Source organism: Prinia subflava, chromosome 15 (genome assembly GCF_021018805.1).
Source record: "Prinia subflava isolate CZ2003 ecotype Zambia chromosome 15, Cam_Psub_1.2, whole genome shotgun sequence".
NCBI classification, from domain to species: Eukaryota; Metazoa; Chordata; class Aves; order Passeriformes; family Cisticolidae; genus Prinia; species Prinia subflava.
The window spans coordinates 16,342,515-16,354,937 of NC_086261.1; the positions used below are offsets into that span (position 1 = coordinate 16,342,515).

Below are 12,423 nucleotides of genomic sequence, written 5' to 3' on the forward strand. Positions count from 1 at the left end.
CGCCCCAGTTTGCCGTGCCCCGTTACGTAAGTCACACCATCCTCTTCCTGCCTGCCTTTGAAACTGGCTTTCAGTGACCACTGGAGCTTAAAATTAGATTTCCACAAGTATTTGCACTTGTAAAACACCACCACTTAACTGCTCATTGAAAGCAAGCCCAGCACGGTGGTGAATGCTGTCAAAGCAGGGAGCAGTGGCTCACACAGCCCAGAAATGCCTGTCCCAGGTCCTCCCCACCCACTGCAGGGTGAGAGCTGGCAGCCTCCTAGGATCCAGAGGAAGTTCTTGTTTTCATTTTCCTCAGGAATTCTTTGCCACGTGGTTTGAAATGCATATACTTTGAATGCCACTTGCATATGTTTTGATACAAGGATCCCGGTTAAGTCAGGATTAGATGCCTTGAGTCTCCTCCAGGCATTGCAGATGCTAAAAAACCAAAGAAAAGCCAAGACAACACAAATGCAGCCTCTAAATATAATTTATGATATTATTGCAGTATGAAAGTGCCTGTTCAACATACTACAGCGGTAATTTGTGGTGGTATTTGTCTATAAACAAACCACAAAAATAGCTGTTCCCAAACTTCTGGCCTGCCAGCTGGTGACCACGCTTGTGCAGCTGAGATGCTGTTGGGTTTGCAGCCCTGCTTGTCTGGCCCTGACAGATCCCCTGGGCTGTGCTGCCTGCAGGCAGGGCTGGCCTGGCCCAGGTGAGCAGGGAGGAGAGCAGCTGGGAGCCGTGCCAAGCTCTGCCACACATTCCTGCTTGTCCTTGTGCTGCCTTTGCTCCCAGCCTCAGTTCCTCATCCCTTCTGCAGGGATAATGATCCTCACAAAGGGGAGCTGGGATGTTTCGGGGCTGCTCTCGTGGGAATCTTGGGAATAGATGACACTGAATGCAAATAACTCCAGCAGTGTGTGCTCAGCACCAGCTTTACACTTCAGCCAAATGAAGTCCCAGGTTGGTTCAATGGACAGGGCAGTAACCCCCACAGACCTGCTCAGAGGAGCAGGATGATCTGGCCATCAGGAGATAAACAACTAGAGATACAGGAACAGTTCTTATTTGAGGCTGCTGAGCCAGTGGTGCAAGGAGAAGAGTGCCTGTGTGCAGTGGGAGAGGATGTGTGCCTTGGCACAAAGCTTCCTTTCAAATCCCAGCCCTTGGCACAGGTGGGGTTCCTACCCGAGTGTGGTGTCCTCTCTCACCACCTGAATAACCACAGATGTAACTCTGAGGAGTCAAAGATCAAGTGCCACTCGTGCATTTCTGTGTCTGGAAACCCTCTCCCTTCAGCAGTGCAGTGTGGGGATCTGGGTTTGCCCACAGAGAGAAGAAGGCACTCGGGGTCTCTCCTGAGGTGGCCCAGGTGAATCACACCTGGAAGTGCTCCCTAGCACAGGGTGGGAGCTTGGACTTCAGCAGGAGCTGAGTATCTGAGTTTTCTGTGGAAGCCAAGGCTCAGACTCGGAGTATTTTGTGTTTAGCCTAAGGAAAGGGCTCAGTAACTCGCCAGCCATGGGGGAATTGTAGGGCTGTAAATTACTCAGCTTAATGAAGGGGACTGGCAGCCCTGCTCACCTGAATATGAAATGCCATTTCTGCTGTGGCTCCAGAGGAAAACAGCCCCAGACACCCCAGGAGAAGGAGCAGTGGGGGCTGCTGAGGAGACCTCAGGAGCCCCATCCCTGACCTTGCTCTCTGCTGTCCTCAAAGCTCATTGCTGTCTGCATCAAGATAAAACACCTGCTCAGGTAACATTTCACCATTCCAGCACTTTATAAATAATTTCCAACCCTCTTTTTAATCACACGAAGAAGGAGCTGCTCACCAGTGACACCTCTCCTCTCGGGGGCCTCTCCCTGCCTTGAAGGCTCTCCAGGAGCTGTCTGCAGCCAGCCCACGCTTCAGAGCAGCAGCTGACAGTGCCAGCGTGTCCAGAGTGTCCCAGAGCGTGTCCTGTCACAGCTGCCAGCTCCAGCAGGGCTCTGGGGAGGGCCTGCAGGGGCCTTGGCACTGGTGCCACCCGAGGAGAAGGCACCTCTTGGCTTCAGTGTGCACTGATGAGTGAGCCAGGAGCCCTCGGGGTGTCCCAGCCTCGGGAATGCCACAGCTCCTCACCCCTCCGTGGAGAGTCACAGCCTACCCAGCTCTAGATTGTCCATCTTTTTTCATTCTGCAAGGCTCTGTGTCAAGAGTGGGAGGGAAGAGCATCATTTATCTGTGCTGAGACTCGTCAGGTAACATTATTCTGTGTGTGTTGGACCTGCAGCAGTGTGGCTGTGCTCTCCTGTGCACAGGGATGCCACGTACTTTGGGGATAATTCAGTTTATGGAAGAGGGGAAGCAATCAGAGGCAGGCCTGAGCTGTACAGGGAGGGAAGAGAGGGAATTGTCCATTTCAAAGGTATCCCCAGCGTCAAGAGGATCCATCAAGGGAGAAAGGGAAGGACAGGATGCAGAGAGAGCTGCCCTGGCAGAGTTCACACATCCAAGGGTTCACACGGGCAGGCTCTCGGGGGAGTCACTCCGAGCTTCCACAGCAGGGCCAGGGAGAGTTCTGAGGATGCTCCTAGAGCTGGTCCAGCCGGCTTTGCTGAGCTCTCTGCCAAGGGCTCCTTCGTCCTGAGCAGGAACCTTCCCGCAGCAGGGAGTGCAGCTCACTGGGGGCTCACCTGCGTTTTTCCAAGAGGGAAAGAGCCCACACTCTGGGGGTTAAGAATCATTTTGGATTCCCTGTTGCGGCTCATCTCCCTGCACACACGGACTCTGAGAGCTCGGCCGGAGCTGGAGCAGCTCCTCCCAGCCGGGAAACTCCTGGGGCAGGGCAAACACGGAGGCTGGGCAGGGTCTGTGCCGGCGCTGCCGCTGCCTGGATTCCCCCTCTGGGGCTGAATTCCTGCAGGAGACAGCTCAGGACACCGGGAACCCCCGGCAGGGCAGGCACAGCCCCGGGGCAGAGCTGGGATGTGCAGGCAGGATCCAAACCCAGCCCTCGGTGTCAGCAGTAATCAGTGAAGACCTGGGAGAAGCGCCCGTGTGGTGGGAGCAGCCACGCTGACAGCAGGCCAGGGCAGAAGGCAGCCGAATAAAATGAGATTATTTCAAATACATGCAAATTCGGAAAGCAGTTTAATGACCTGAATTCTTAAAGTGCAGCCAGTGGGCTCAGAGAGAACTGAAAGGAGAAAGGAACAGAAAGTCACAGCTAATTTCCCCTGTGTCTGGGCAGAATTTTAACAACAGAAAGCTAATTTTGATTGTTTGATAGAAGAATTATTGTTGAGTGCTGGCTCCTTTTGTGAAATCACATGAGCCTTTCTCCCTGCTCTTTTGTGTGCTATCTACAGTTGAGGAAAATCTGACTTTGCAGTTCTTAATTAGGGGAGCAACATCTGTTTGCTTCGTTTCCATAATTTTACATACCCCGCTCCACTTCAAAGCACCGGGAGCTTTGCTCTGAACGTCTTCAAGGCTCTGAATATCTTCCTTTCCCCCTATATTTAGCCCATTGTTGCAGTGAGGCAAATAGGGAGTTTTCAGAGCCCAGAGGGTGTTCTGAAGGCAGGGAGGCTGGGGTGGCTGCAGATGGTTCCTCTGCTCTGGGGTGTCTCAGTGAGTTTGTGTGGAGCCTTTAGCAGTGATTTTGGGTGGATTGTTTATCTCAGGACTTTAATTTCTGTGGGATAAACATCCCAGAAGGACAAGCTCGGCGTCTCTGATTGGATTGCAGGGCACCAGGAGCCCTTTTGCCTTCTCCTGATGAAGCTTCCCCGTGGCTGAGCAGCAACACAGCACTGACTCCCTGCAGGCCACTGAGCATGGCTGGGGGCAGAACCTCATCTCAGGGGGTCCTGAGCCATCCCCAGAGCCAAACCCATCAGCTGCATCCCCCTCCTCTGGGACAAGGAATCCAGAGCAGGAAAAGGGCTTGGGAACTGCTTCCTCAATCCCATGAGGAGGAATAATCTCAGCACCAATCTTGGCCCAAGCAAAGCCAGTCCTACTCCTTGTCCCACCTCGGTCAGCCCTGCCAGGGAATGTTTGCACATCCCAGCAGGACCCTGCTCTGGGCCTCTCCCCATCTGGGGCTGGTGGCAAGCAGGATCTTCTCCAGAAGCAACCCACAGGGCTTCTGTTGGCATGTGGAAACATTGTGTAAATGAGGCAATTCATTAGAATGGGGAAGTCAATTAATTTCTCAGTTTGCCAACTAGTTACAATTTTGAAAAATGGGTTTGAAAAATTCCTCTCCCCTTCCATGGCTGGAAGAATGTTTTCAGTAATCTTCTGCAGTGTTCTGGAGGAGAAATTTGATATTTTCTTGGCAAAACAGAAGAGAAAAATGTGATCTAATGAAACAGTTAATAGATGCAAGCTGGGCTCAGAAAAACAGTGACGTGTAATGTGATTTCAAAGGGAAAATTGAGTGTTCTGGTTTAAAAAACAACCAAAAGAATCATTCCAAGGTTTTTACTGGTATTACTTCATCAGCTGAAGTAATGACACAAACCTAAGGAGCTTTGATCAAACCATTTCCAGTAAATACCAGGCACATTTGGAAAGCCTCAGCGTGGTCTGTGTTCAGCTGTGCCAGGGGCTGTGGAGCTTCCTGAGTGCGGCTGGGAGCTCAGCCTGGGAGACATCCAGGGAGATTCATCCCATCCTTCTGCTGGGGATTCACCCAGAGAGCACGCCCAGAGCCCCAAGCTGCTGAATGAGGTGTGGTGGTACCTGCACAGAGCCGTGGCTGCTGTGGAGCTTTGGGAAGTTGTTCCTCGTTCCGGTGCTCCGGCCCCTCCTTCCCCTCAGCCCGGGCTTATCTGGGGACAGCAGCTTTGTCCCAGCTTTGTCCCTGGCTGCTTGGAGCTCAGCGTGTCCCCAGCCACAGCCTGACCTTGCAGTGCTGCAGGAGCTGCACACTGCCCATGCTGGGATTTGTCCCTTCGGCTCCAGGAAGGGCAGCATTGCAAGGCTGCAGTCCGAGTCCCTCTGTGACTCTGGAATGCTGCAGTCTGAATCCCTTTGGAATTCCGGTGCTGGCCAGCGCCTCCCTCACCTGCCAGCTGCAGGCAGGCAGGTTCTCCTCTCCTCTCCTCTCCTCTCCTCTCCTCTCCTCTCCTCTCCTCTCCTCTCCTCTCCTCTCCTCTCCTCTCCTCTCCTCTCCTCTCCTCTCCTCTCCTCTCCTCTCCTCGAATCTCCTCTCCTCGAATCTCCTCTCCTCGAATCTCCTCTCCTCGAATCTCCTCTCCTCGAATCTCCTCTCCTCTCCTCGAATCTCCTCTCCTCGAATCTCCTCTCCTCGAATCTCCTCTCCTCGAATCTCCTCTCCTCTCCTCGAATCTCCTCTCCTCTCCTCGAATCTCCTCTCCTCTCCTCGAATCTCCTCTCCTCGAATCTCCTCTCCTCGAATCTCCTCTCCTCGAATCTCCTCTCCTCTCCTCGAATCTCCTCTCCTCTCCTCGAATCTCCTCTCCTCTCCTCGAATCTCCTCTCCTCGAATCTCCTCTCCTCTCCTCGAATCTCCTCTCCTCTCCCAACCTCTCCTCTGCCCACAGGCCGTCTGTGTCTCCAAGTGTGTTTAAGCAGCTCTCTGGGAGCTCATTTTGTGTGATTTTAGCAGATCTCTGTGTGTGTTCAGTGACCTCCTGTGCCAGTCACTGCCAAGCCCCGTTCAGAGGTGCCCCTGGTGCTGCCCCTGCTGTGCCAGGCCGTGGGAAGGACTGGGCTCTGTCTCTCTGTGCCCAGAGCTGTTCCAGCCCAGCACACAACAAACAGCATTAGAGAATCCCTACACATGCACTTCAGCATGGAATGACTTCAGCAGCTCCAAACTCCGCTTGCCTTTGGGATCACGTCCTTCCCGGGCTCGGATCTTGCTCTGAGTGGAAACAAAAGCCTTTCTGCCTCTTTTTGCAGGCAGTGATTGGCAGTAGGTAGGGCAGCAGAGCACTGAGCATCCCCACACAGCCACGTCCCGGGTGCACGTGCAGGATCAGAGCTCTGGCAGCCTGTCAGTGCACTCAGCCCTCTGCAGCTTTACCCACAGAGCCCTGGGAGCCACCCCCTGTCCTCTGTGGGGTGACAAAGGCTCCATTTGAAAAAGGGGAGGGAGGGAAAAACCTTCAGCGTGTTCTTGCAGTATCTGCAATTACAGTCAGATTGCTCCTTCTTTTTTTACGGGCTTGGCTCAAATCCGTGTCTGCTGGTTCCTCCTGCAAGGGAAGGGAACGCTTGGGAGCAGCTTCCTTTGTCCCTGAGCTCCCTCCTCAGCTGCTGTGAGATCACCTCTGTTCTGAATGTGCTGTACTCACTCACTGATGTTTTTCACGGGGTGTTTTCTGTACTTTCCGTGCTCTGCAGCAAGAACTGAACACATTCTACCCTCCAGCATCGTGGTGGGAGAGACAGGGATCTCCCTCCTGTTTCACAGTTTCCTCTTTATTGCTGCAAGAATTGTTTTTCTGCTGGTGGTTTTGGAACTCAGTGAGTTATATCCACGGCTCTGCTGTTTCAGAGTGGCTTTTTAGGAGAGCAGGATGCCACCGTCCCTCTTCAGTGTCATTCCAGCTCACTCCTGCCAGATGTTTGATTTTCCATTTGGCTGCAGTAAGAGGCATGTCCTTAAACTCTTTCATCTGCTGCACATTTAAAAGCTACATCATGCACTAAAAAACCCAAACAACCATCTGGATGTCATCTAGATGTGCCTCAGATCAGAAAGATCTGAGAGCTGGCTGGGTGGGATCAAAAGGAAATTCCTCTGGTGCCAGGCCCTGCCCTGGCTGTCTCTGTCCCTGAGACCAGGAGAGCATCCCCCCAGTACCAGGTGCACTCCCAGGCTGGACAAACCATTCCACAGCGTTTTCCAGCCCATTGCAAGGGCAAAGAGCTGAGTTAACCTCTGGCTGCAGGCTGGGAATCCAGCTGGAACATTCCCCAAAGCTGGGGCTTCAAGGGCACAGCCGGGTTCAGACGGGAGCTGCAGGATGCCTGAGGGCCCTCCCTGGCCCAGCTGAGCTTTTCCAGCTCATGAAGTCATGGAATAGAACCACAGAATCATTCAGGTTGGAAAAGACTCCAGGATCATCAAGTCCTGACTCACAGAGACATTTCCTTTCAAGTGAACCCCTATATTTGACTTCAGAGTGACCAAGGCACCTGAGACAGGTGAGGAGAAGGTGAAGCTGAAGGAGAGTGGCTGAAGACTTCACTGGATTTATATTTTGAGGTTTTATTCTCTTTTTCTGATGGAGGCTCAGGTGCAAAATGAGAATCTTCTGAATCCATCAGCTTCTTGCAGTCTGGCACGCTTACAGAGGTGTTGTTACTGTCCAAGGATGGGTGTCCTGCTGGACACAGTTCCGTGGGACCTGAGGCTGTTTGTTCACAGAGGCAGATGTGGAGTTTGCCTGTTGGAAAAACCAATCTCTACAGAGACAGGGCAACTGAGAGCCGTTTTTAAAGATTTTATTCCATTCTCAATCTTGTAGAAGGGTGGGACACAGGAGATGTAAAACTCAACGCCATTCTGTCAGAAGCCAAACTGTTTCTTTGTTACAATACCTCATAAATGTTTTTAACAAAAGCCTGTTAACTTTTGCCACACAATGCTGCTAATAGTTCTAACACCAACCACCTATTATTTTACCCCACATGGTCTTGCTACAATGCATCTTCCACAGTTCTAATTCTCCAAAATAGCTGGTCTGTTTGCAAGGCCATTGTTTGAAACTTGTTTCCAGTTCCATTTCTGTCTCAGCAATGTCCTCCCTATCCCACGGCCTTTCTAAGTCGGTGTATTTTATCTCAGTTTGCACACAGATGCACAAGGCTATGTGAGCTTTCAGTCAGGCATTGAGAACCCTCTACAAATCCATTTCTGCCCTCAGCCATCGTGCTGCTGGGGCAGAGGCCGTGCCCAGATCCCCCGAGGGCGGTGGGGGGCAGCGAGGGGAGGCATTCCAGGGAAGTGGGGCGGGAATGTCTCAGGAAACCCCACAGTGACCCTTTCTCTCCTCCCTCCCTCCCTCCGCAGGCAAGAAGAACTCCATCCTGCTGCACAAAGTGCAGCACGACCTCAACTCGGGCGTGTTCAACTACCAGGAGAACGAGATCATCCAGCAGATCGTGCAGCACGACCGGGAGATGGCTCACTGCGCCCACAACGTGCAGGCGGCCGCCGCCGCCGCCTCCACGCCCACGCCGGTCATCTGGACGCCGCTGATCCAGGCGCCGCTGCAGGCCGCCGCCGCCACCACCTCGGTGGCCATCGCGCTCACCCACCACCCGCGGCTGCCCACGGCCATCTTCCGCCCGCCCGTGTCCGTGCTGGGCTCCCTGGGCCAGCAGCCCAACCAGACGCCCAGGCAGCTGAAGAGGTTCCAGCCGCTGGCGCCGTCCGCCGGCCCCTCGGCCGTGGGCTCGCCGTCCAGCACGCCGTCCCAGCTGCACACGCCGGGCGCCGAGACGCCCTCGTCCTCGTCCTTCCACATCCAGCAGCTCGCCGGCTTCTCGGCCGCCGCCGGCCTGGGCCAGTTCCAGGTGGGATCCCCTCTGGGGGGCTCCGGCCAGCCGGGGCTCGGCAGCACCTCCTCGGCAGGGCTGAGCCAGCTGCAGAATGCATCCTCTGGGTCACCCTTAGGCGCAGCTCAGCCCCTGCAGCAGCAGCAGCAACAGCAGCAGCAGCAGCAACAGCAGCAGCAGCAGCAGCCAGCCCTCTCCAGCAGTGGATTTGGGCACTTCCAGCAAGCCACAGCCAGCTCCCCATCGACATCCCTCACCCAGCTCTCATCAAACTCCCCCCCCAGTCTCCTGAACCAGTTCCAGCCCACCACGAGACCACTGCAGGGGGGACAGTCGCAGCAGCTCTCGGGCAGTGGGACCCTGGGGGCAATGAACCACTTCCAAGCCCCTCCTGCTTCCAGCTCTCCATCCTCCAGCCTCAGCCAGCTGGCGCAGGCCTCGGGCGGGCCGTCCGCAGGCCTGTGCCAAACACATCCAAGTGCTTTAGGATCTCTGACTGGAACGATAGCCCAGCTCCACCAAGAGCGGCCTCCCTTCGCCTCCGCGTCCCCGCTCCAGCAGCCCGGCATCGCCTCTCCCTCTTACACCCCTTCTGGCCTTAGTCCTCCCAGTCAGAGCCCGGTGGCCACCAGAACTTTCCAGAGCGGCCCCGCGGGCGCCTCGGGCTCTCACGGCTCGCTGCTGCTGCCGCAGCCCTCCAGCCCTCCCGCCCAGGCGCTGCCGGCGCGCGGCGCGGCGCCGCCGGGCCGCCTCAACCAGGACATCAAGCTGATCTCTGCGTCGCAGCCCTCCCTGCCCCAGGAGCTGGCGCAGACGCTGGGCCACCACAGCTCTCCTCATTCCTCTCGAGAATCCGTTTCCAGCTTCTCGCCGTTCCCCGGCGGCGGGGGCGGACTCCTGGGGAGGCCTTGCAGCTCCATCCCCGGGCGGGTGACTCTGCCGCGCCAGATGTCCTCAGGTTCTCTGCCGCACCCGCTGGTGTTGGGGGCCGCGGGCGGGCGGAAGGAGTCCATAGTGCTCACGGGGGATCTGGAGCCCGTCAGGTCCAAACTGCCCTCCAATTTGTGAGGACTCCTGCACGAGCTGCTCGAGCCAGCTCTGCCCTTCACCTCCTGATGAGTTCACCGAGCAGTTTTTTCCTTTCCTTCCTCCCCACCGCGCCACTCCTGCTTTTTTATTTTTTTTTTCCTCCATTTCTTTTGTTTAGGTTTAACTGTGCTTAGAAACAAAGAAAAAACACGTGAAAAACAACGGGAAAAAAAAAAAAAGAAGATAACCAGGTATTCTTAGAGCTATAGATTTTTGGTCACTTGATTTTATAGAATATTTTAATACACAGGAAAAAAAAGGATACGAGCAAATTTAATCCAACGAGGTAACGCACAGCCGGGGTGTGTGCCTGAGCTGGAACACATGAATGAGCAGCCATAGAAGCCACCAAAAAAGGTTTTCCTGTTGAGACAAAGATCCGAGGTTGACACAGAAGGTGCTGTGGGGTCAGGCCTGGGGCTGGTGTTTGTAGAGCAGCCCTGGCTGTGACCCTGGGGCTGGGGACACCCTCCCTCCCTGCCGGGTCACCTCCTGTGCTCAGAGGAGCCGGGAAGGGCCGAGTTCACTCTTGCAGAGCCCTCGAGGGATTTCCCAAGGGCTGAGGCTTGGGTTGGACTCCAGCTGAGGAAGATGAAGGTGACCAGCAGGTGGACAGGCCTCGCTGCAGGTTGTCCCTTTGCTACTCCGCTGGTGGCCCAGTGGGAACAAGGAGCAATCCCTTGTAAGGCACAGGGAGGGCAGGGATCACCCCTCTGTGCTCTGGCATGTGGGCAGTGGGAGAAGCCCTGGCTCTGCCAGCACACCAGGCAGAAGGCCCCAAGCTCCAGCCTCTCCGTGGTGTGTGCAAAGCACGGGAGGGAAGAGGCAGCGCTTTAATGTCCCCTGTGTCCCGTCAGTGTCTCCGTGTCCGTGGGTGACTGCTCTCAGGAGAGCTAGAAAGGACTCAGCAGTGGGCTGCAGCCCCCAGCCCTCCTCCTCCTCAGCCCAGGGCAGTGTGAGGCACCAGGACAGCTCTGGTGCCCAGCCCAGATTTACAACTCTGTTTTTACCATTAAAACCAGATCAGCCCAGAAGTTTGGCCAGCCATGGTCCGTGCTTGTCCCCAGCTGGGGGAACCGAAATCCTTTGTTTGATTTCACCAGCAATAAGAGCCTGCACCTGGTGGGCTTCCCCTGACACCTGCAGCGTCCCTGGGCACGCCTGGGGCACCTGGAGCTGGGCTTTGGGCTCCCTGCCCGGGGGCACTCACACTGGGGCGGGGACAGAGCGGGGCCAGCAGCACTGAGAAGCCCCAGCCTTTACCTCTAGGGCAGACATCTCCTTTTGTGTCACTTCGTCCTTCCTCTCTCTCTGTTTGGGGTTTTCTTAGGCCAAGGGGTGTCTGTGGCCACCTCACTGTCCAAGTCAGGTGCTCAACTTTTCTAACACTGGTTAGAGACACATCCAGCCTCCCGCTGTCCCCAGCTCTCCGGGCCCCAGCCCTCAGGGGGACGCAGGACTCCATGCAGCAGTGCCAAAAACTTCAGCACCCCAGTCCTGAGCCCCTCCAGCTCCCTCTGCCCCCACGCCCTGGCTGGCAGTTGTTTTTATACCGAGTTGTCTGCAGAACTCTCTGCCACGTGCCTGCACCTTGAATGTTGCATTCCTGGGCACTCCTGCTTCACCCTGCTTTGGTGGCTCCGAATCCAGACGTGATCAGCTTTGGTCTTCCTTAAAGGGTCAGGGGAACTCTGGAAATGCTTTTTCTACTGGCTCCATACAGCTCTGTCTGTGTGAGTGTGGTGGGAGGGCGAGTGTGTGTGTGTGTGTGTTTGTATAGATTTTATAGATGTATCTATATCTACACACCTGCTTTTCTATCTGTAGGGTAGTCACACACATCTGTAGTCTATTTATGCACATGTGTCAGCACACACACACACACACATATTTATATATATATATGTATATCCTAGTTTTAAAATACGTGTCAGTTCTGACCTTCCTGCAGGGCTGATTGGCAGGTGACAATTATAACCTCTAGATCCTGCTTTTCCAAATATGTACAGGTTCATCTTGAAACAGGAATCGAAGCAGACTCACAGACCCTCTCATGTTTTCAGAGGTAGAAGGAAGACTCACAATATCCTTTTCAGTTTTTTGGGTTTTTAGCAGACCTTTCCCCTTTGTGACAGAGGGCCCCTGGCCGAGCCTGGGGGCTCCATGTGGGGCTGGGCTGGGCAGGCAGGGGGGAAAGGCCTCCAGCCCTCCTGGGTTCCTGTCCCGTGGCTGCTGCACTGGGGCCCAATCCTGGCCACCCCGGGGCCACCCAGCCCTCAGGGGACCCCTCCTCACTGCGGGACATCCTCCTTGGCTTTGCTTCCCTCGGGGATCTTCTGTGGGTTTCCAGCTCTCAGCACTGCAGTAGCCAACATTGAGTTATTCTGACTGGACCCCAGTCAACACTAGGCTTGTCTCAGTAGGTGGAACTATATTTATTACTATTATTATTATTATTATTATTATTATTATTATTATTATTATTACTATTATTTTCTGGTTTCTTTTGGGGGGAAGGGAGGGGAAGAGTTCTAGGGGTGGGGTTTGCAATATAAAACACACAATAAAAACCTTAGTAAATAAAAACGTGGAAAACCCACCCCTGTGATTTGCTGTCTGCTTCACGTGGTGAGCTCCAGGCAACACGAGATGAGCTTTAAAGAAGGAAAATCCCATTCCAGCCCTGTGCGTTGTCCTGGCTCTATTTTCCTGCTGCTTTTGGAGCTTTGGCAGGGGGTTCACCACCTCACACGTTCTCTGTATTCAGCCACTGACAGGAAAAGTTTAAAACTTCCACCTACACCTGAA

The 12,423-nt window shown here is 54.5% G+C and overlaps 1 protein-coding gene across 1 annotated transcript in view; it reads left to right on the plus strand.

Moving 5' to 3' along the window:
- Positions 1-12,114, plus strand: part of HCN4 (hyperpolarization activated cyclic nucleotide gated potassium channel 4) — a 95,946-nt gene extending 83,832 nt beyond the window's left edge. Inside the window, exon 8 of the mRNA XM_063412717.1 lies at positions 8,039-12,114. Within this exon, the coding sequence (XP_063268787.1) occupies positions 8,039-9,594 (1,556 nt within the window). The 3' untranslated portion in view covers positions 9,595-12,114. The remainder of the gene's footprint in view (positions 1-8,038) is intronic.
- Positions 12,115-12,423: the final 309 nt, after the last annotated feature.